Genomic DNA, 24,881 nt, shown 5'->3' with positions numbered 1-24,881 from the left:
GTGCAAATGTGCGGATTCATTAAACCTTGCAAAGGGGTAAAATAGCAATATTACATGGTAGCGTTCAGTAACAAAGCACTGTTAGCACTGAGTACTTAAGTGACCCTGGTTTACTGGCACCTGTTGGGGGAAGTAAGTTTTGTTAGCTGGTAGGATGAACAGAATAAGGTTGGTACCAAGCCACCATGAAAAAAAATGAGAATTGTGCTCTGTTTTCATTGTGGCCATCCGGTAACATGCTTTTCCTAAAATCACTTACACATCTATACTGAGTTTTAAAATGTGACCACAGTTTTTTGGCATGTGTTGAGTCTGTGACTTTGTTTCAAGTCTCAACTCTAACTAGTCCAATAACTGGTTCTAAAGTAGATAGGGAGAAAAAAAGATGGTCTTTAGATTAGATCCTTGAGTCTACACTGAATCATGCCTACATCTAAAACCAATATCTGCGTAAGATGCAAGAGTATCTCACAACGGTTCCAGCACTGTTTTTAATCTGTTGCCTACAAAATGCCAATGAGAAAAATCTTGGTATCGTGTCATAAACTGCTATGCAAATGATGCTATTTGTAAGTATTAACATAATTTAGTGCTTACAGTCATATTCTCATTTCTAATAATTCTCCCAGAATGGAGTCTTTCTCTGGACTCTTAGCCTGCAGGATAGTCTTTCATCAAGAAGCTGAAATTTTTAATAACCTGTCAGCATATGTTTTGTATGTGCCGGGCTAGGCTTGATGACACAACATCTTCATTATCAAAAGAAACAGGTCTTCCAACTGTAATAGGACCTTAAAACATGCCTGTGCTCATAAAGTAATGCTTTGATGTCTAAATGTGCACCATTACAATGGTCTTCTGGAACAAAGGATAATTTTAATCCTAAATTCTCAATAGCTACACTCAATGGAGATTGCAGTTCACTTCCACTCTGAATATGATTTCACTTTGAAGGCAAAAGAATGTCAATAGTCTCCTATGAAAAAAAAATTATGTATTATTTTTATCATTGGCTTCTAACCACATCATGGCTGAACACAGGTTTCAGGGTATAAAAAGCTTCCTGAGTATTTTTCCCTTGTTAAATTTAAAAAATGATTTAGATTAGTTATTCAAGAGTTTCACATTTAATAACAGTAACAATAATGCCAAATGTATTTTGGTAATGATATAAAATGATACAGTTTAAAATAGTATAAATTAAATCATGAATAATAAGGCTTCTAAGCACAATTCAGCCAAATGTTAGTGTTTTTAATGTTTTTTAAACTTAAAGTCAAATTTTTCAAGTTTATCAGTCTAGTATCAGGAGAATTCTTTAAAACTTACTGGTTTGAAACATGAAACCAGCAAATACTTTGCACACTAACATTTCAATTCTTTAAATAAAAAAGTCATACTTCCTGTGGTTTCATCTCAACAGTTTTGCTTTAAAAACAAAATCCTATACAATGTGAAATAAATTCCAGTTCAAAGAGAACACAAGAGAAACCTCCATGGGCCTCAAAATTAAATACATTTTCCTTGTTTTATTTTTTTCTAGAAGAGTAATTCACTTTGGTATCCTTTAAATAATGTGTAAAAAGCTGGCCATGACAGGTACTGCATTTAGTCCATTCACTGATGGAGGGGGAAGAAAATCCCAGAATAGATCATGGGAAAAACAGCAACATTTGTCAGAGAGAACTCTCTCTTCTGACTGTTCTCCAGATTTATTCGTCATTTCACTTTCACAAGAATAATGTCTTCTCTCTTACGTGCCCCTCCCTTTCTATCACTTGTGTTTTGATTCATGAACTTCTGTGGTGGGATGCTCAAAGCAGATGCACGTCACCGCACAGCCCACCACTCTGTATGTCGGTAGGGAAGCAATCAGTTAAGGGAATTTCCATCTGAATTTTCTTAAGCAGTTATGCTTTCATCAGTAGGTCAGTCAAAACAGAGATCTGGGATTAAGAGAAGCCCGGCAAGTGTAGGCGTCTGGATGCATAGTGAGGCAGCTCTTAGAATGGTGGGTTTAATAAGATATTAAGCCACATAAAATTAATTACCAAGGAAGTTTTGAACAGACTATGAAGTTCTACAATTCATCCTTCCACTAACATACCTGGAAAAATCTATACATGTTCACTCATATGCTAAGACTTCTTACCTATTATTCATCTGATGCCGGGAGATTTTCTGTGGGATGTATAATTTTTTTCAACATCTCACAGGGACCAGCAGTTACATAAATTTCCTTGAATTGTCTTCAAAAACATATGACTTCTGACAGAATGCTATTATACATTAGCTTCCAGGTGACAACCATTCACTAATGGAATTCCCTCTCGTAATAAAATACAGCTAACTTAATAACAACAGTTGTTAGAAGCATATGATCAAGACTCACTTAGAACAAATGATGATATTTGTAATGTTATTTGAATATGGTAAAAAAAAATTACTTTCTAATTATCATAATCAATTTGAAGACATGAATGAAGACTTTTAGGGCCCAAAGAAGGGACATTTAAAATAACTTGAGCAACCCTACTCACTTTAAGGATTTATTAAAGCCTTTAAGGACTTAGTCCCCATGTAAGGACTAAGGCCCCAGAAAGTCAAAATGACCTCCCTAAGTTCTCACTGCTGGCAGGTGGCACAGCCAAATCTACGAGAAAGTCCTTTCGCCCGGCTGGGCCTTTGCTTCATCTCTTACACACTGTGGGTTTATGTCACTACTGAACACTCACTTGTGCCCATTTCTTGCTCCAGTCCTCAGGGCCATATCTGCGTCTCTCCTTTAGGGCCCACTTGTAGCACTTTAGGTGGGAAGGAATGTCACAAAATGCAGTCCCATTTCCTCCAAACTCATAGTCCATTTTAATGAGCCAGCGTTGGATTTTCAGGTGATCAGCAACTAGCTGACTCAACTGTTCTATCATCTGTAGGGTCAAAGACACAGCCACATTTAATAGAGCCAGTTTCCTAGATTCCTTCTTAATACATTAACTTAGTTGTTGTACTTCCAAGGTGTCTTTATTTCAAATGGTCTGCTCAGTCAGTTATCTTCTAGTTATTCAGACAGATTAGAAGTTTTAAGGTGTATATCTGATGTGAAGAAACCACTAACCAATGGGAGTGGTTTAAAGCCATGTTCAAAGTATAGTCTTATTTATGAGAAATTCTGGAATTATCATTCTGCTGGTTTTGGAAGGTAAGAGGAAGAATCCTTGAATATCTGTAATTGAATCTGGGTATTGTTTCCTTTCTTTTTAAGAGAATTATGTGTTTACTTATTGATTCTTCAAATGATTTTTTTTCAGTAGTTTCAAGCCTATGAAGAGTTACGGACTTGAAAACTTTAACTGCTTGAAGCATGGCTGAGCTTTTAAATATCAAAACCTACAATACATTTAATATTTTCCTCATTAACATACATGAAGTATATTTGTTTGAAGGTCATTGGCCAAGTGTATTATATGGTATGTATTATATATATAATCTATGAACAAAACAAATAAAAGAGATAAAACATTTGTGAAAGCAGCGTGCCTGGAATACACATACCAATCCTACATTTTATTTGAAATGGTATTCCCTCAAGAACTGGGCTCCATCACATGGAAGTTTAAGGGATAGAAATTCAAGCTCTAATATCACAATGATAACAATATCTAATATTACTGAACACTCAGTAGGAGTGTTCAAAGCCAGGCTTTGACTAAGATCCTTACTTGAGTTTTCTCATTTAGTACTTCCAAAACCTGTGAGGTAGGTTTTATATTATATATACATACATATATATATATACACACACTCTTATTTATTTATTTTTATTTTGGTATCATTAATGTACACTTACATGAGCAACATTATGGTTACTAGACTCCCCGTTATCAAGTCCCCCCCACATGCCCCATTACAGTCACTGTCCATCAGCGTAGTAAGATGCTATCAAATCACTCGTCTTCTCTGTGTTGTACAGCCCTCCCTGTGCCCCCCCCCCGCACATTATGTCTGCTAATCTTAATGCCCCCTTTTCCCCCTTATCCCTCCCTACCCACCCATCCTCCCCAGTCCCTTTCCCTTTGGTAACTGTTAGTCCATTCTTGGGTTGCTGTTTTGTTCCTTCAGTTTTTTCTTTGTTCTTATTATATTTATTTATTTTTAAACATATATATATATATGTAACTGAGACTCAGTTAATTAAACAACTTGTCCACAACCAAACAGCTCTGAGCGGCAGACCGGGGAAGGCATGCAGGGTGTCCTGACTGCAGCAGCTAAGCACCTTCCTCTCCCCTGAGCTGCCTAGCTCAGCCTGCAGAGTGGCGGGTGAGGAGGGAGAGGCAGAGAAGGAACTCAGGACAGTAGCAAGAGAAGCGATTTTCCTTACAGTCAATAAGCCATTTGGGATATATTCAAATTAGACAAAAGTCTACAGCAAGAATACAAGTAATTACAATTATAAGTAATACTGTTTTAGCAGAATATTGGAGAAAAACAGCTCATTAGATGACAAAATGATTGTTTGGTTTGGTCTTCTCTTCAGACTTTCCAGTCTAAACTTCCCAGCCTGAACTTCCCAGAAAGGAACAAAACAATCTGAGAGCACCCCCTCCCCTGAGCCTACCCCATGCCCCCCCTTGGCTATGGTCTTTGGCACTTACGGGAATCTCGACAATACTCCTCTTGTGATGAGTTTTTGCTCACCAAAGGGATCTTTTATTTTTATTTTTTAACTAAAGAGTGTGAAAGGACTCAAGATATAATTCTGTTGGAGTCTGCGCTGGAAGATTAAAATTATTTTGATTAAAGGCACAATCTGTTCTCTTGAGTGTGTCTTTCCAGTAAATCTTCCTGGGGGTGTTATGCTACACAGCAGTGCGGGAGTGATACCAAAATGGGCATACTTGAGATCACTGGAAGCCCCATGCAACCATGGGGTATTCAATTACGGTGGAAATGGAATTGTCTTAGCTCCCTAATTATCAAGTAGTGTCTGTGAATAATTTGGGTGTTTAAATGACAAGTACTCTGGTCTATACACCATATGGCTATGAGTATAGCCTAGGAAATTTTTTAAATGTGCCTTTCAAAGTTATGTCCCTTCTTTCTCTAGTGTTGTGTTGAGAAGATAGATTCTATAGTTAATCATATTTTGCTATCCTATGATGCCACTTTGCAGAAGTAGAAATGGTCTTTGGCCTGTTAATATCCAATAAAACTCATTCACTAGTATAAGGAAAGGTGTTCTGGCACAGCCTTATTCATTGTATATTAAGATATGTGGTATATTTGGAGGTTTCAACCACTAACAGAATTATTATCTGTTTCTTCCAAATCCTATTATTTGTTGCTTCTGAGAATCCTATAAATGGGAGTCTGTTGATGGATCCCCTACAGTAATGAAAAGGATCAATAGTATTGTAAAGGCTGCACCACTGGAAAGAATTATGTGCTATCTTTAAGTGAAAATTGAACAGTGCTTTAAAATAGCATCGCCACTTTTGATTATTTAACCAAAGCTGTCAATATTTCATATGGAGCACATGCCAGAAAGAGAACTTGCATGTTTACTTTACGGATCAAAGCAGGAAATGCACACTGGGCTCCTGCTAGATTGACAAAATAAATAAATTACTTAATCATAAACCAAATGACTTTCTGCTATTTCCAAACATTTATCATTTTCTATTTGAGTCTATCTGTTCAAAAGATGCCATATATTTTGAACTGCGACTCATCCTCTACTGGCATACAGCGGAAGTAGAAAAATGTCTACTGCTAACATCCAACTTATAGTCAGGAATATTTATTAACTTAAATTAAAACAATCACAGCTTTCTTTTATCAGCTTTAAGTTTATGATGCACATAGGTAAGAAGTCAAAGTTGTTGATTCATCACCATCTGCACATGCAGAACACTGACACGCTCAGCTAGATTAGGGAGGGTAGTCACGTCTGGAAAAATCTCAGTGGAGTACTTCAATTCTTGATGACCTCAGATGTATGTTTTCCAAACAAGTAGAGCAGCATACATTTATACTTGGTTTATTATGATACAGTTTGCACATGCCCCTGGTGAAATGACATCCCTCAAACCCATTTTGTCTGTGGGGAGGGTTTAATCCTACTTCTGAATGCCAGCATTATTGGGAGGTTGTACTGCATTACATATGTCTGCATCTATAGCCACAGTCAGCATATAAAGTCCTAAAGTATTTCAAAGCAAAAATTGCCTGAGTTCTCATCAGTGAAGATGAAAGCAAGACTTAATATAAATATTGCCCTACATTTCAAAGTTTTGAAGATTGTTTACTGTAATGTGCATATGTGGAGTTACATCATTTTAAAATGGATTTCGCCCGTAATAAGTTTGTCAGCTGAGTATTCTAGTGGGAAGCAGAGTCCAGCAATCTACCTGTTATCTTCAAATTCCAGTAGACGCTAATGACAATGGAAGGGACACACCAATTTAGGGGGAGACTCGCTCTTCTACTCCTGTTAAAATTGCCTGTGCCTTTTCCAGATTCTGCCACCTTTAAGAGCAACTTCCTTCATGAGCCCATGTATTGCCCAAGAACATTCTAGTAAGACTGAAACATTTTAGGACAATTTAAGAAGTTAATACTATCTTCAAAGTAGTCTCCGAAAAGTAGAATTTGTTGATAGGCTTGATATTTGGGCTCAGTGGCTATGAAGTACAGAGCATCATGATCATGCAACTGAGAGAATAAGGAGACCCCCTAAATACTGTCCCGTACAAACTGCTTCATTGTACACGGTTCTTTTCGTTTCCCAAGGAATGGGTGTCTGGGATCAATTGTGTCTGTCAAGAGATGTCCTGAAACAGAGGTTTAGAAATGTTAAACAGCCATTTGTATTCTTTTTCTTTATAGTAAAAAAGAGAGCAGTTAAATGAGAGAACATTTGCCCGAGCTCACTCAGAGATCATTTCTAATGATTAATATTATTGTTTCCAAAATAGTTAAAGCCCTGTCTGTCTTTTGGAAGAATTCTTATCCATAGACCTGGTCTAAGGCAAAAAACCACCAGCAGCTAGTTTGCTTTCTGGAGCCATTTCACTCCCCTTTCCTGGGTTTTCCCTTCTCCCTTTATGGCCCCTTCCTGATGAGTCAAAGGACTTTTCAGAGAGCCAAGGATGTCTGCAGCCCTCTGCTATAGGCCCTCTGCAATCTGACTCCGCAGAAAGCCTCACTCCTTGGAGCTCTCCAAACCTGCTCCTCTTAGCCAAAATTGACTCTCCCATTTTTGGGGGTAGTGTTAAATGACTGGCTAGCTAATAGGATGATGAACTATTCCATGTTAAGGTAACACATGATAACCAATTAGTACATTAATAGGGCCTTCAATGTCTTAATCCAAATGAGTAAATATTTGGGGAATTTTAGGAACTTCTGCAAGGCCAATGGGAAGATACTTTGAAACATGAAGGCCTAAAGTAGATCCCATCAAGTCAACTCAAGTATTCCACATATTCTTCATTGGGTAGGGTTGGCTCCAGAAAGCTGACGTGCCCACGTGGTCAAAGGGATATGAGATATTCAAACAGAGCCTCACTTGTCCACCCCACATACCTGCTGGTGACTGTAGATGTCATATATTCCAGGAGGGACTGGCACCTCGGCACTGTTAAAGACCTGTTTACTTCCCGACTTGGTGCTATAAAGATGAGCTAGGCCAGGTTCCGGGCCCAGGATAGGTATGCCTAACATATCCGCCACAGCCAAATCATCTCTATGGAGGAGCCCGCTGACGATGTAGGCCTCTTTTCCTCGGATGAGATTTTTTATTCTTTTGATTGCCTTGGGGCTGTACATCAGGTGAGTGGCCAGGCACATATGATGTTTCTGGAGGGAGATCATATTATTCGAGTTACAAGGTGTTCTTTTTCTAGTCCATATGCCTAATTTATAATGTTGCACACAATAAATGCATTATTAATAGCAGGCTGGGTTATGACCTATCCTGTTGTTTAGCAGTTTAAATTGATAAAAGCTGTTGGGGTGAGGCTCCATAATCGCTCACATCTTTAGTGTGTTGGAAATAGGCTCACTGGGAATAGAACTAATTACTACACATCTGTATTTATTTGATCCACGTGGAATTATCCTTCTGTCAGAAGGAAAAGAAGCTGGCGGCCTTTGGATAATAGTGATTCATCTCTGCAACACTTCTGGCATGGTTTAACACTAAAGCGTCTGGAAAATCAATACAAAAAAATGAAGAAAAAAAAAGCCCCACAGTATTCTTCACTGTGGCAAAACGACAATCTGGCATCTTTTTAAATCATTCATTAGGAAAAAGGCATTTGACTTGATAACTTTCTTCCCGAAGTTCTACCCCAAAGTCCATTTCAGAAAATATATACTTTTACAATGATTATTGTGGTTCTTAGCCAACACTTGGGAGAGAATTCACAAATGAAAAATATTTGAAAATGTGAGCAAGACTGAAATGTATTTTCCAATGGAAAACTTATTTCATTTTATTTTTGGCTATTTAGATCCAGCTCAGCAATACATGTGACTGCTCATTCAATTAAATAAATAATTCTGTCATGTCTAATAGGGGCAGAGGACAGGGCCAGATAGTCAGCACACAACAAAGCTAATATAACCATGTCTCTGCATTCAAAGAGGGGGGACACAAGTGAGAGCAGTTAATGTATAATGAATATAAGGCAGAGAAGAGCCAGAAAGATCTGCAAAGGGCCTGGAGGCATGGAGGAGGGAGGCAGAGACCACATGCTGGTGGGAAGAGCTGGAAAGGCAAACTGCTCATTCTCCTTGGGCCTCAGTTTCCTCATCTGTAAAGTGACTGTTATAATAATAGTACCCATCTCATAGGGATGTTGTGAGGATTAAATGAGATAATGCATGTAAAGTACTTACAATAGTGCCTTGGACATAATAAGCAGTGGATGTTGGCTGGTGTTGTTTTTATGAAAGAGGCTGGGGTTGAGGTGAATTTTGAAGTGTGGATAGGATTTTATCAGGTGGGAAAGGGCATGATAAAGACAATAGCCAAGGATGGCATATGACAATTCAAGATTGCACTCAATTCCTCTGGGAAAGAAGGTGGCACACGAGAAAGTGCTGGGGCTTAGTAGTCACATACTTCTGCTTTAAATCCAGCTCTATCACTTATAAGCAACCTGAACTTGGAAAGCCACTTAGACTCCCTGAGCCTAAGTTTGTCCATCCATTAAATGGGAATAAAAATGCCCATTTGCTTGATTGCTGTAAGGGTCAAATAAGATCATGAATGTAAAATCCCTATTATAATGTACGGCATTGAGTTGATACTCAATAAATGGTAGTAATTATTATTACAGAGAAAATTATCTGTAAAACAAAGTCATTAAAATGTCATGCAAACAATATAATGCAAGATGCCAGACTCTCAAGGGAGTTCAAGGGAGTTTGTAGACTAGCCCCTATTCCCCCAATTCTAGTCTAAAGTATCTACTCAACAGGCATAAAAATGTGGAGAAACGCCAATCATCTGTTTCTGGGACTAGCAGCAGCCCCAGTCTGCAAATTGTTAGAAGGTAGAACTGCTGAGTAAGAAAGAGAGACTGAGGAGAGCCCCTGGATTAGTCCTGAATCTGTACCTTGCAAGTTGATGCAGAAAACTCGACCTTTCTGAGCCTCAATTCCCCATATTCAAATGAGGAGTTGACTAGAAGTCTCTAGGGTCCTTCCAGCTCTGAAATAACCTTCCTTCTAAAACCAGAGCTCTTATGAACTTACTGGGTAATGGATACAGAGTTTCTGCATGGGACATTGAAAAAGTTTTTGAAAATCTATGATGTGGTAATTGCACAACAAATGTGAATGTACTTAATGCCACTGAACTGTATACATTTAAAGTTGTTAAAATGGTTAATTTTATGTTATGTAACTTTTACCTCAATACAAAAGAGACGAAAAATAGAGCCTCTGAAAAAAGGATTTATATGATTTACCCTACTGGGCCTTTCCTCCTTAAGTGTTCTATTTGAGGCTCCTTAGATCTATGCAATATGCCTTTGCATAATTTAAATCCATTTTCAACACCCATTTCTGATAATGCAGTTCTAGGAAACCCAGCGGTCCATTCGACGATGGTTGCTAACAGCATCTTGTGACTTTGTTTCTTGTCTGGTGGATCACTGTCTGTCCTCTTCATTTCACTCCCTTCCTTTCCCCATGGATGATTCCAAAGAGGAAATGTAGAAAAACTGAAATGTCTAGGAGAATTAGTGACTTGAGTCACAATGTGCATGGTGGGCTTTTCGGGTTATCTAGAAGAGTGTTTCAAGGTGACGGTCCTCTCACGTTAAGTTCATGAGGTCAAAGCATTTCTGCTGTGTATTCTCTCATTGATCTATACAACACTGTGCCAATGAACAGTCCCTCTTCTCGAGATGAAGAAACTGAGGCTCAAGTGATTTGCCCAAGGTCACACAGTAAGCAGCAGAGGCAGGATTTAAACTCAGGTGTCACACTACAGCTGCCACTGTCTCTTCCAGGTTTACAGATTGAGTAGTAAAGGTCTGGTGAATTTATGAGGTGTGAGGAGGGGATGGCAGATGCAGCAATAGACACTAATGTTAAAGTTCTGAGCAAGCCTGTCTTTATTAGGGTTGCTCATCTCTACTTGCAAGTACTCTACCCGATTCTGCATTATAGTCATCTGTGGGCATGCCTTATTCTTCAGACAAGGTGGTACCATAGTACTGTGTTCAGTACGTGCTTAATAAAGATTTAAATATGATTGATGGCAGAGGACACATTACTGATGGTGAGTCTTGTATGACCATTTAGAGAAAATCAGTATCATCAAATCCAGGCAGTGGATTAACACAGATGACAAAAATCTAAAATGTTCCTAATTCCATAATATTACAGCTACATTTATCACCACTAATAATTTTTTTTGACCTGAGACAAAAAAAGTTGTTTAGGATATCTTCATAAACATTAAAATGTTTAAAAATAGACATGATGACTTTATAACAGCACTTTTTACCATTACAAATTCAAGCACTGTAAAGTAACTTGGAGAGATGTGCAAACAGATTTTTGGCATGCTTTAAAAAAAACTCAAAGCTATCCATTTGAATGAAAATCACACTGACACAATCTCTTAAACCCATTAAAAAGAAATAAAGCAATAATTAAACATGAAGAGGATCTGATTTGAAAGTGAGAGTTTAATTCTTATATTTTAAAAAGGTTGATTCTCTGAGTGATTAATTATTCAAGTAATTTGAACTTCAACTATGAGAAGTATTAAGTACTTAAAATATTCCCTACTTATCTATACTCACAGAGATACAAACCTACACTCTAGTTACAACTCAGTGCATCTGTGAGTGCTAACTGCCCATCTCCTGCTTGGAAGCTGGAGAGTGGACTGGCAGGGGTACATTTCTCAGGAAGTAGGATTATAGTGCTGGAAAGGACCTTGAAATTATCTAGCCCTTCACCTCATTTTAAAGATGAAGAACAGAGGACCAGGAGGAAAAGGGGCTTGCCCAGGGCCACAAGGTCCTCCGGGGGCAAAGCAGTCATTCCAATTCACACTGTGTTCTGGGGTCAAAGAGATTTTGGTTCACACTCTGGCCCCATAGTAACTTCGGACTAGAAAATGTTTCCTCATGCACAGAAGGGGACTGATCATTTCTATCTCGCTGCATTGTTCTGAGGATAAAATCAGAAAATGTGTGCTAAGCACTTGATAAATGTTAGTTCTTCAGTCACGTTCCTTCTCCCAAGTGTCCGTTCCCTACTCCGTGCCTCTTGAATGCATGTGGGCATTTTGGATGCACAGAAACCCTTTTTAGCAGCTATCAGACATTAGCTCAGTTGCTAGCTGGAAAAATCAGGAAAATTAACTATATAGTAATGATAGCTTTTTTCTTCCTTGCTTCCTCATATCCACAGTAAGCCTGCCACTGAGGCAGGGGACAGCCAGGAAGCACCAAAGCCATCTTTACAGGATGGAGGATATTGAGAGGGCCCTAGGAATGTAGGTAGGTGGTGAGGATTTGTCCCGTCCTTTCTGTTGCTTACCCCGCGCCTGCCCTTGCCCTCCCCTTCCGCAGTCAAGCAGGCCACTGGGACAGAGCCAGGCAGAGAGTCTGGGGGAGAATACTGAGGTATCCAGTTAAGGAAAAATAAAATCTTCCTCTTGGTAGAAGATAGTAAGACCTGAGGACAATTCATTGCATATACCAGCAAAATAAAAATGGTATAGCAATCCTCCCTGGCCCTGGCAGGGGATTTCTGGGTCAAATCATGGTGTCTCTGAAGAGTTAATGGACAGTAACTCAACACATAGGTACTTCCTGCATAAAGCATGCAATCAGTTTCTCTGCTAATAGAGAGTTGCCTTTGCTGCTTCCTGCTGTGAAAGGAGAGAGGTGCCTTTACCGGGAAATTCACTCTTAAGTATAAAAGAAAACTGTCGCCTTAAAATTGGTATTAAACTATCGGTTATTAAATTAGGTGTTGGGTATTAAATTAGGTATTAAAATGTGGGTTAACATGGAAAATTTAAATTCTTATTAAAATATAAATTTATTTTAAGCCGTCTCTTGCACTGCCTAATCAATGCTGCCCTTGTGGGTCCATGAATTTCCCTAAAGCTCCTGTCTAGGGATGGCATTCTACTCAGAATTCATTCCATTCCTTAAAAATCAGAACCAGTTAAAAAAAAATCAGAACCTTGTTTATTATGAACCATGTGATAGAGTGAATCTGGCCAAATTTCCCGGAGGAAAACCCATGGAGTAACAAGGGATACCAGCATAAAAATCAGAAAACAGGCCTTGGTCTAGATTCTGTTCCTAACTAGCTTTGTGACCATGGGCAGGCCTAGCCTTTCTCTGTCTTGGTGTCCTCCGCACCAAATTTCAAAAAAGGAACTATTGATGTTATAAATTCACCTACTTGATGGTACCACCAATAACTGCAATTAGGCTTCTGCTACAGAGAAACTGGCCAAGGGGAGCTCAACGAAGTCTGAAAGTTAAACTGGGATATTTATTTCCTACAGTCCAACTAGTCGTCTAATCAGTAAAGCTGTTAAACTTGCAATAATATTTCACTGATGTGTACCGGAGCGTTGCAAGTTATAAAATTTCCAATTTAATTTTACTGCATCCCTGAAGCCGTAGTAATTAGAAGACAAACTCACAGTGAAGATGTTTATAGCTTCAGGGGTGATAATTTTGAACCTGTCCTGCAGGTCACTTCTGTCCTCAAGGTTCCCCGTTTTGACAGCTGCCTGTAGACTCAAGATTTTATTGTAATATAGCAGTAACTCGTCATTCATTTGATGGGAGCAGATGTAGATGACGTTTACATTGGCATCTGAAAACAACAGGCACAACATTAATTACGGGTGTAAAGGTAAATGACATTATGAACTCCGGCACTGGATTGATGTTGCACAGTTTAAAATAAAGAGCATATCCAAAAGCCACATTGAATTTAATTTAGATGGCTTTTATAGAGATCTTAACAATATAACTGGCTTTTTTACACCTTAACATTTCTTTAAAGAAAAAATAAATAACACCACCGCCCAAAAATTAGACAATGTAATTCTGTCAAAAGGAGGACTGTGAGGTACCGTAGAAGTGTACTTTCAAATGATACATAGGGATTTAGCCCCAGAACTACCATTAACATCAATGGGAATTGCATACTGCTTTAAAAATGTATCCCATTAACTTCAGTAAATTATAAAACAGAGCTATTAACTTTTCAAAGCTGATGAAATTGCAATTTCTTATTCTGCTTGGACTTGGCAGGGCCAATTCAGGAAGCATCCTGTCCAAATAATGGTCTGATCATGACCATAGCAACAATTATTTCAGGAAGCGAACCTTTTCCTTGCTCCATTCTCAAAGAGGAGTATATTACTTAAATAGGACATTTAGTGATTCTTGGTTTAGAGGAAACACTGTCTTAACTGTTCTCCTGCTTAAGACGGGCTTTTTACTATGTACATAGAAAAAAATCCTAATTAAATATCTCATCCAAATGGAAAAGTGAGATGAGATTACCTACTCCATGCTGCAAAATATTTTAGGGAGTATAAGCAGGAAGTCAGCAGCCAATGGGGTCACCCATTCATTCATAAAATAACTGACCGATCAGTAGGGCAAAGCAGTTGGCTAGGCATGGAGAGAAATACAGGAATCACAGCAACTGAGATGCTGCCCAAGAGGCACGTTTCCCATGCACACACAGTTGTAAAACGTGGTGGAGACTAGTGGGCACAGTGAAGCATGCAGGCCATGTGCTTAGCGAAGTTCGAGGAGGGAGCGTTATAAAATCTTTACTTGGTCAGATAGGGCCAAGAGGAGATTTTAAGACTCCTCAATTCAGCTGTAGAGAATAAAGAGCGTAGATGGATTACATTCTAGCTCATCTGCTCAGTGACCCTGGGCACATTATTTAACCTTTCTAAGCACTGGTTTCTTCATCTGTAAAATGGGCAATAAAATTGCCTGGGGCATGGAGTTTTGGAGAGTTTTAAATGAAAGAATATATACAAAGCACCTGGTACAGTATCTGGCACATAACAGATGCTCAACAAACACTTTAGATACATGGCCCTGACTGGGCCAGCCAGCAGCGACTCCCCACCCTGCCCTCAGCACCTGCTCCTTTTAATCCGTGCCTCAAGATTTAATATGATGCACTGTCTTCTGCTGTTCATCCTAATGTTTTGAATCTATTAATCTTGTCTCTCCTAATTCCTTAAAGGCAAGGTATGTACTCCTTCCTATGTTCCCCAAGCCCTGGTTCAATGTGGAGTATGCAGGAGCCACTTGATAAATACTTGTGGGTTGACTGAAGAGATCTGGGAGAATGGAGAGATTCGGGAAGTAGAAAGTCTTACCCAATTAGTGAGAACCAAGGCCTGTAGGAGAACTCTTCCTCCGGAACGAGCATCTTGTATCTAGAAGCAGTCTCTTCTGAACTGGACCGGGGCTAGGCCCAGAGAAGGTGCTCCATAAATGCAAATATTTAAGTGGCACCTATTTAATTTTGAAACCAGATTGCCACATAAACCTCAAAATAAATCAACTGAGGAGATGGTAGTGGAATAACTTGTATCCAATTGCAGAATGATCAAATTAGTTATCCCTAGTCTTGTGTTTTCAAAAAGGGACTAGTGTTTTACCAAACTAGTACTTTTAAAAACCAACAAGTATTTAAATATAAAAAAAGGACACAAAAATGAAGAAAAAAGACTCCATAGCAAAAGAAAAATTTTGGAGGGATAAATTTCTAGGTTTAAATGACAAATCCTACTGCTAATTTTACCATTCCCATGCATTTCTGCCAAAGGAATATGTATCACAAACACTAATATCCAGCATTATATGGCTTGGTTTTGAATCTACACATGTTCAAAATTAATTTACAAGGTAATTTTGGAAGGGAATTAATATGAAAATTGCTTAGAATGCCAGCAATCATTCTCTCGCCGAACTCATGTAGAAATTGAAAATACTAGTCATTGAGGTCTCCACCTGACACCCTGACTCCATAGCCAATATTTGAATGACAAGTCTTACCAACATGATCAGATTGTCTTTGTTCCCCCTGAATAAGCAGAATAATTCCTTTCCTAGGGATTAATGGAATAAAAAAGTAATCATTTATTCTTCCACAAAATTATTACTAATTTTTCTCATTTCCTCACATTTTTATTTCACAGGTAAGTACTTTTTCTATCTTTAAACCACTATTTCTAAGCTTTCATCACTCCTCTTGGAGACGTTTTAGGGTTACATTGTTTTGTCATGAAGATCATGTACCAACAAATGGCATTTGGCTCATACTTCTTATCAGACATGTTCCTGTTAGTACAATTTTCCATTGCAGGTAGACACAGACTGAATTATTGACCTGTTTAAAATAGAAGCCTAATACTTTCAAGTCTCTTCTGATAATGAGAATCTTTGGTGGCAGTTTGTACTATATATAGAAGGGTATATAAAAAGCTGAAAAAAATTAATTCAAATAAATTAGAGCAAAGTCTGCCCTCTGCTGCACTTCAGTGCTTTTCACCCAGTCAGGTTTTTAGTTGAAATAGCTCAGCACTAATAAATCAATCTCAAGTCATTAAAAAAATCTTTTGTAATCCTGAAAAACAATATTAGTGCCTGGATAATAGATTAAAGCAATTACACTATTATTATTTTAGGACACTGTAAATTTCTAGTACTGATGTATTTTTGTTACCAAATGGCATTTATAAAATAATAATGATGCTGAAATATATATGAATCATGTAAAGTATGTCATTCCAGGGAGCCAGCTAAGTTGGTCATTGATAATTTAAAATTCTTCCTTGTTTTGCTTAAATAAGGGCCAAAGCAATTATATTTTAACGGAACAAAGAGGATGTTATTTGGTAACTAATAAAAACCTAGTTTTTGTTTAACTCTGAATTTTTGGTTAGTACCTCCTAAACGGATTCAATCCGTTTATTCAGTTGCTTAGCATCTGCAGCCTTTATTTTTTAAGTGTAACCTGAACCCTGGCCTCAGACCGTATCCCAAGCCATCACATTCTTGTATCCCCTTCTCCCAGCCCCAGGTTGGTGTTTGAGTGAGAACTAACCGAACCAGTAACAGAACATGCCTTTTACAAAGATGTGTCTATCAAGGTCTGTATTTCTAAGAATTCCCTCCAGGCACCTCCTGTTTTCTAACTAGATGTATTTAAGTAAAAGCTTCTTTTAAAAATCTATCTTCATTTCCCTCTTATTCCTCTAATGAAAACACAATGCTCTTCATTTCTGATACCACCTGGTGCTCATTCCTCAGATAATATAATCGGCAGTATTGACACAAATACAAAATGCTGACTTCACTCCTGCATGGAGTAAATGAAGAGGATTTGGAGCAAAGGAGAGACATCCTTGTCCAAACCTGCAGCAAAGAGAATGTAGAAGGCTACCCAAGTATGTTGGCTAAAAATGTCATTTTAAAATTCAAGTTGACTTCATTATAAATCTGTTCCTTAAAACATTCAATTGCCCTGCAAGTAGATTAGAAATACAAGCTTTTCCCTGTAGAGGAAAAAAATAAGCAAAAAATAAACATTTTATCAACATCCACTGCTAAACATTCCAAAGAGTCATTTGTGTAAAAGTATTTACGATACCTAAGATGTCACACAGCCTCCCCAGCTGTGTGTTCTGCTGTGTGTTGAAGTCGGCAATATTTTGTCGTATGGGCTCAGAATATCCTAAAAGGCAAACAAGGTGTCAAAACTCGGAAAGAGCAAGTCAGTATGGCAGAATGGCACAGTTCCAGGAAAGATTTTCTCTGAAGCATGTTGCACAAACAGTGTAACTCCCAAGAATGCGGTCCTCGCTTCTCAGGGGATTAAGGATTATTCTGGAAGATGTGCAATACCAGCAAAGCTACTGGGAATCAGACTTACAAAAACATAGGGAAATTTTCTGACATGTAACCTGAATTTTCAAAACAGCATATAAGAAAATTATGCTCAGGGTAAAAAAGAAAACTATTTTGGCTTTTTGAACATATGCTTCCTATGTGACATTTTGAAGATGTGTCCCAGAATCATTCTAAACTGACACACAGATTTCAGAGGTTCCCTTGCTCTCTGGAACATGTAATTAAGTAATTCTAAATGCTGAAGAAATATACTTCTGCTCACACAGTCGACAGAACTTTTAACTTTTTTTTTATAACCTTTAAAAGGCTATATAGGTTGATGCAATTACTTTGTCAGTACTAATAAAAAGTCCTGCAGTTTGCCTTCATGTCCACTGGAAACAACAGAAGGAAAACAAGTGTGGATTACTACTGTCCAAAAATCTTCTACAAAAAAGACAATCTCAGCCACACTTCCTGTTGCTATTTCAGGGGTTAAAAAAAAAAAAGTGGATCCAAACATGAACTTCAAAGGCGTGCATACTCACAAGCAGGTATAATTGCTTATATGAAATTCAGCAACTGTAGGTGCCACGTTTTTTTAAAAGTAAAATTGCTTTTCACATTTTGAAGAGATGCTTCAATGCCTCCTTGTGGTTAGTGAGCCCAAACACATGTTTCAAGTTAAACTGCTATAGATAAAGTGATTTTAAATATTACATCTTTGAGATGTGACACAGATTTCCTCTTCAGCAGAAGGAAAACTATAACAATTCCAGCAACAGGGCTAGAGATCAAATGAACTCTGATAATTGGCTCTTTGCTTTGAAGTTGGTGTTTAAAAACTAGACAATGTCTGGAAATTAAATGAGTTTACAATTCATCTTAAAGTCTCCCTTTTGCTTTATGCAGATGAACTTAAGAACTAAAAAGGCAGAAGGACAAATGGGTTGTTTGAATTGTTTTTTTGAAAAATTACTATTTTCTAAAATAATTTGGGGAATCATTCCACCTCCTAAAAGTAATATAGACAGCTACATGCAATGTCATCTTGATATGTGGTTGCAATATTGTAATTCTTGGGATTTTGCACATGCATAATTCTATCTATATTCAGATAAATATTTACAAAGATGTACTACAAATAACTTACATATTAAGACTATAAGAAGGCAGGAAAAATGCCTAAAGAATACAGTATGATTAAAAAGAGTGCCTGAGAACATTTCATGAATGCATTTCCTTTCAAAAGTAAAGATAAAAGGCAGTGTGAGATATCTCATTAAGATGATGCCCAATTTAAAATATAAAGGATGTCTGATCACTTTGTTGATGCACATGCAGCATGTGAGTGAGTTAAGTCTGTGTTTCAATCAAGTGCTTGAGGTTAGTTTTCCGACAAATTACTTTGGTACCTCTGTTACCACTGATCAAGGATATATACAGTCTACCCAGAATTCTGGTGGAACTGGTTACTCTATTAACCCTAGAAACACACCCATTTTAAAGAACTGTCTGTTAATCTCAGAACACTGTTACAGAGGACCATATGAAGTAACAGATATGAAAACATTTTGTAAACTGTAAAGTGCTGTGTAAACATAAGGTCTTCTAATGTTATGGGATTTGTGCACTTCCAAAACTCCGTAACAGCAGCAGATTATGCAGAGAGATTAGCAAGAAGCCATTCTACGTGGACAAGGTACAGTTTAGTGCCCATTGCCATCAGCAGAGCAGAAGCTGAGTGCATTTTTTTCTTAAAGTCAGATTTATTCATATGTTTTGTACATCCACAAAGTATGTGTGCTGACACGGTGAAAAGATCTCGTTAGTGGTAGCAGCATGTTAGATACAATAGCAACTTAACCAGGCAACTATCAACAAGGGGCTGTGGCTTTGGAGCATTCACCAGTGTCAATGAAACATTACACTTTGAAATATAATCTACCAAGACATGGATACTGTGAAGGGCAGGCTAGAAACACTGGGGAGTTTTGAGAGACCACCAACTTCAATAAGGAAATTCAGGGCACGCCCTTTTCTCTTGTCCAAGATCATATTAACCTACAAATTACAGTTCAGATGCTGCATTTAGCTCTTGTGACAAATGTGGTTACGTAAAGAAAGAGAAAAGGCAAGATTCTAAAAGAGCGAGTAGAGAACTCCAGAAGGGACAAAGAACCCTTGCCTCTTTCTCACTTATTTTCAGTTGTTGGGGTAGGTAGAATAATGGTCCTCCAAAGATGTCTGTGTCCTAATCCCTGGAACCTGTGAATATGTCAGGTTACGTGGCAAAGGGGAAATAAAGTTGCAAGTGGAAGTAAGGTTGCTAATCAGCTGCCCTTAAAATAGGGAGATTATCCTGGATTATCTGGCTGGACCCAATGTAATCACAAGGGCCCTTAATGGAAGAGGGAGGCAGAGGAATAGGGTTTAGAGAAGGTGTGTCTGTAAAAGAAAGGCAGGGAAAGATGCACTGTTGCTGGCTTTGAAGATGGAGGGGGCTGCCAAGGACTTCCCTTGGTCATCCTTTGTGGGTGGCTTCTAGAAGCTGGAAAGGATAGAGAAACAGGTTCTTCCCTAGAACCTCCTGCCAGAAAGGAATGCAGGTCTGCCAGCACCTTGATTTTAGCTCCTTTTGGACTTCTGAACATCAGAATTATTACTGTAAGGCAATAAAATTGTATTGTTTTAAGCCACTAAGCTTGTGTTAACTTCTTAGAGAGCAACAGAAAACTAACATGAGGGCCTACCTTCCCTCACTCCTGGTACGTATCACCCGTCAGACATTCTGTTCTTCTCTCTCCTCTAACTGAAAGATGAGGGAGGCCTGGATCCCTACTAAGAGCTCATAATAAGCACTCAATAAGCATTCTGTTGCTATTATTGTTTTTTCTTTCCTGAGCTAGGCTGAAATTATCAAAAGGCACTTCATTTAAACGTAGGGCAATTTTTTTTGTTCTGTGCACTGAGTTACTTGAGCTATCCAAATGCAGTTCTTCTAGCAAATCAGCTGATAGGCCCTACGTACCATCAGCGAAGCCTTTTCTAAGACAGCTCTCAGTGTCCCCTCATTGTCATTCTCCTGCACCCTTTCTTTGCTACGCTTTTTTCATTTCTGCTACTATATGTTTGCTTGCCTGTTCCCTTGTTTGTTGATTGTCTCTCCTCTCCCCTGCACCGCGCTGGTTCCTGTAGCCAGACTGTAAGCTCCATTAGAGTGGGAACAGTGGGCTATCCCCAGTTGAAGGAATGAACGGAATGTGTCTGAAGACCCTACTTGAAGAAGCTGTCTTTTAAATTCCTAGCCCTGTCTCCCCTGTGTTCTCAAGCACTCCCACCCCTCCTTTCACCTCTTATAAAATTGGATTCTCTGATCTGGAGAACTTCTGGGGGATTCAGAGAATGGTAAATGGGATTTGCAGTTTTTTCTAGGACCTCAACTGCATAGAATGAAACAGCACTGGCATAAAGGGGCACTCTCTCTTGCTTATCACCAAAGAAAGGAACACAGCCTCTCTCCTAGGCCATCCTCATCACCTGCAAAATATTCCTAATTTGATAGAGTTTCATCATTTCTCTGTTACATATCAAAGAGAGATACCTGAGAGATGCCTCTCTGAAGTTATTCAACTACATTTAGTCTTCTGTTGAATCAAGGATGTTCCTCAGTGATGACTAGTTATGGTTTCTCCCTCCCCATTGTGTCCCCACTCCCACACAAACACCCACCAGATGATACTAATTGCCTCTTTGCACCCAGGAAATCAGCTCTGCCAGCATTGGCTTTGTCTCCCCAGCAACCACAGAAACCCAAGAACCTGAGCAAAGCTGTGCTCAGTGACTCTGCCTCCTTGGGACTGGGGGTGCCTCTGTGACAGGCCCTGCTGTGGCCGTGGAATTGTGGATTCTTGAACACCCTGATTATTACCCTGTGGTTGACTCCTAGTTTCTTGTCTCCAAGTCCCTGTCCTTATAATGGTACCTAAGACACAGAAAGGGTTGACAAAAGGCTTCCATTTACCAAGTAGTTGCCATTCATTGGTCACCCTGGCCTGAGATGATAGTCATCCATTCCTCAGTTTGATGGACTGGAGCAGTAGTTCTCAACCTTTTTCCCACTCTTGCAACACATGATATTTAAATGCATTACACACTGTTAGGGGCATGCACAGGGTTACAGTAGCAATAGCAGTAACTTCATCCCTTTGTCTTCCACTCAAGAAAGCATCCCAGATGCAAACTAAGAAAGAGTCACATTATTATAGAGATAATCTTGAGTTGCTCTAATTCATAAAATAGTTAGCTATTAGCCTACAACCTTGGTACTCTAATAGTAAAAATTTAGGAGAACATGTGACATACTTCACAGATGATTACACATCAGCATATCACAGTCGTCTAGAGAAATGTGATCTAGACAGACATTCTGGTTGTCAGGTTTTAATTACTTGTACAAGTGTGAATACACAGGATACTGAGATAACAGATAAGGTTATAGCAAGAGAGAGGTTATCTAGGTTGTTTATACAGTTTATCCGGTGCCAGATTGATGAAAATAAAACTGAGAGTTGTGTTCTGGGCGCTACCGAGAGAGATTAGGGGATTTTACGATGAGGACACAGAAAACGCAGGAGGCATTCAAATCCTTGGTGAGTTTTGAAAACATTCTCAAACCTAATTGGCCAAATGGACCTGTGTGGCTGGAAAGGCCTCCCTTCAACAAGGGGAGGACTTCTTGTCAGCCTTGCCGGTGGCTGACACTGTGGGCAACCAAGCCAGTGGGTCTCAGCGCACGGTCTGGGGACCACAGCCCCTTTCCAGGGGTCTGGAAGGTCAAAACTCTTTTCAAAGTAATACTAATATCTTTGCCTTTTTCAGTCTTAACTTTTCACAAAGTACAGGAAGTTTACCGATATGATTTCAGATTCCATATTATAACAAACACAAAAATGAGCACGGCTGAGTTTTGGTATAAAGGCAAAGGAGAATATATCCAATTTTCTGAAAAGACTATAAAATATATAAAGTATTCTTCTCTTTTCCAAATACTTATCCGTGTAGGGCCAGGTGTTATCCATGTATTTCAACCAAAACAATATTTTGCAACAGACCGGATGCACTAATAGATATGAGAAGCCAATTATATTCTATCAAGAGATTTGCAAACTTGCTAACCAATGCCACTCTTTTCGCAAAATTTTTTTTTGTTTTAGAAAAATAAGTTTTTTTAAAATAAAAATATGGTTTTTAGGTTAGCTTTGGTAATGGGTTTATTATTGCTACTTTAAAATTAATTAAATATTTTACAAGTTTCTCAGTTTTAGTTTCTAACATGCTAAATATTGACAGATAAGACCCACGTAAACCAACACTTGTCCGGGGCCTTGATGGTTTTTACAAGTATAAGTTTGAGAACTACTAAACAAACACTTTAACACTTTTTTTATGAGAATAAAGGAGAGGGCAAAGATTTTATCTTAGTATTTGTCAAGACTCTTTTTAGAGCCTATCTTAGTATTAATTCATTTCATGAAAAGCTCATGAACTGGTGTCATTTGATATTTGTCACTTTGGTATTTCATGGTACAGCATCAAATAACTCAAGACCTACTGGTAGTTCAATATTACAGTATCATAAGGCCTACTATGGTCTAACCAATAAATGAGTGTTGGTATGGAGTACTTGGATGAAGACAACATGGATGAATACAAATATGTTTTCATTTTAATTTGAGCTAGGAATAAATTTGAAAATTTAAGTGTACTTTGTCCCAAAAGAGCTAGGTATTTCAGGCACCTGCTGTCTGGGAGCCCTTGGCAGTACATTTGTTTCGAGGATCTAGTGTGGCAACCCCACTGCTAACCTGTGGATTCCGGAACTACTTGCCAAAATACATGATGAAAACTGTGAAGATTTGATTGAAAGTCCTGATTTCCTAGCCCTGAGGGGGAAGGAACAGTCTATGATGTCTTTGAATTGTCAACTCAACAACGAGAAAGTAGAAAGGTGCTGATGTGCTTGGAGGCACAGCAAAAATGTGATTTCAGATATAACACTCTTGGCTGTGGTCCTCGCCTACCCTGCCCCTGTTCACAAACGGAGTTCTTATCTTCTGGTGGAAGAGACTGGAGTGAGGAAGCTACTCTCTCATGAGCATTTGTGGATGGTCAGTTGTACACAAAAGTAAGCTTTTTTAAAAAAAATTTTTTAGTCTTTTCTGACAGTACAGAGCAGCAGAAAAATACTGTTTTTGAACCTTACAATAACAGGATCTACAATCTTACAGAGAGGAGTATCTTGGAGACCACTCATTGTGTTAGCCCCAAGGATAATTTGCTGAAATAATGCACGGGGTGTGTGTGTCGGGGGGTGGAAGCTGAACTATATACATTTCTTTTAACCATTAAATCAGTTGGCAAGGAAATAAAAGATTACATAGAGAAAAGAGAAAAATCCCACCTCAGTAGGTTCCCTATTTTTATTTTCAAGGAGGAAGAGAAGTGAGAGAGGGAAGTCATCACTGGGGGTTTAATTGGCTGGCAGGACCTTATAAACCTGCTTGGAGCATAAGAGCCCTGTACTTGGCATATCTTATTTAATGTCACTATATTTAAAAATGCCACTGACTTTAAGTGTAGCACTAAAATGATGCACTGTAATAAAGAAGCACAGGGGTTAAATTACAAGTGGAGAAAATAACTTGGCCAAAGGAATTGAAGGCAGAATTAGTTTGCACGTTTTATTTAGGTCTTTGATTTTTTTTTAGAGGAATTAGGATTCTTTGTTGCAGTTCTTTCTTAGTTGACTGATAGATTTTGCTTAAAATAGAGCCTAGTATTCTATTCTTGCTATGAACCATAGTACATTATTTTGTTATAATTATATTGCATTAATAAAAATGATAAAAATATGCAATACCCAATTAAGAGATCAGCCTATATACTCTGTAAAGGATGAGTTCATCATCTTACAAAATTGCAAGGCTGATCAGTTTCCTTGGACAATTGATCAATAGATCCCACCTTTCCTGTGAGCTGACTAGCTAAAACTTTTTGTTACATCTAGAAATGCTACCCAAAACATGTAACAGTCAATCAAATTTTAGAACTCTTTTCAAAGAGGTTACTCTGCAATGTGTAACTGTCTCAATGTTCATTTTACCAAGCCCTAGATTTAAAAATACGTTATAAATATTTTGTGGTCAAAAACGTGACTGAATGAGTATCCTTTCTGTGGCCGTGGGTTTGGAGGATGCAATTACTCCTGTGTGTGCAAAACCATATAATAACCAAATGCCTTCAACTGCAATATATTATGAAGTTATTATGCAGTTATCAGCTACTAATCTTTCATTTTTAGGATTCAGACAAGTTAGTGCATCCCCAGTTAGCTAGTGGCATTGTGCAGTTATTTCTAGGGCTAATTCTGTGCTAGAATTGATCCCA

General features: G+C 38.4%; 1 protein-coding gene across 4 annotated transcripts in view; it reads right to left on the bottom strand.

Annotated features, from left to right (window-relative positions):
* The window catches only part of LOC108406718 (IQ domain-containing protein H), a 128,374-nt gene that overhangs the window by 74,816 nt on the left and 28,677 nt on the right, over positions 1-24,881 (bottom strand). For 2 of the 4 annotated variants that reach the window (XM_037010038.2, XM_073212041.1), the window contains 4 exons: positions 17,194-17,277; positions 13,199-13,374; positions 7,588-7,860; positions 2,736-2,927 (listed from right to left, as the gene is read on the bottom strand). In XM_037010038.2, the coding sequence (XP_036865933.2) occupies positions 2,736-2,927; positions 7,588-7,860; positions 13,199-13,374; positions 17,194-17,277 (725 nt within the window). The remainder of the gene's footprint in view (positions 1-2,735; positions 2,928-7,587; positions 7,861-13,198; positions 13,375-17,193; positions 17,278-24,881) is intronic. The other 2 variants (XM_073212043.1, XM_073212042.1) reach the window with 2 other exon arrangements.

Source organism: Manis javanica, chromosome 8, assembly GCF_040802235.1.
Source record: "Manis javanica isolate MJ-LG chromosome 8, MJ_LKY, whole genome shotgun sequence".
NCBI lineage: Eukaryota > Metazoa > Chordata > Mammalia > Pholidota > Manidae > Manis > Manis javanica.
The sequence above is the reverse complement of the archived record's forward strand: the minus strand, read 5'-3'. Positions and strand labels throughout refer to the sequence as shown.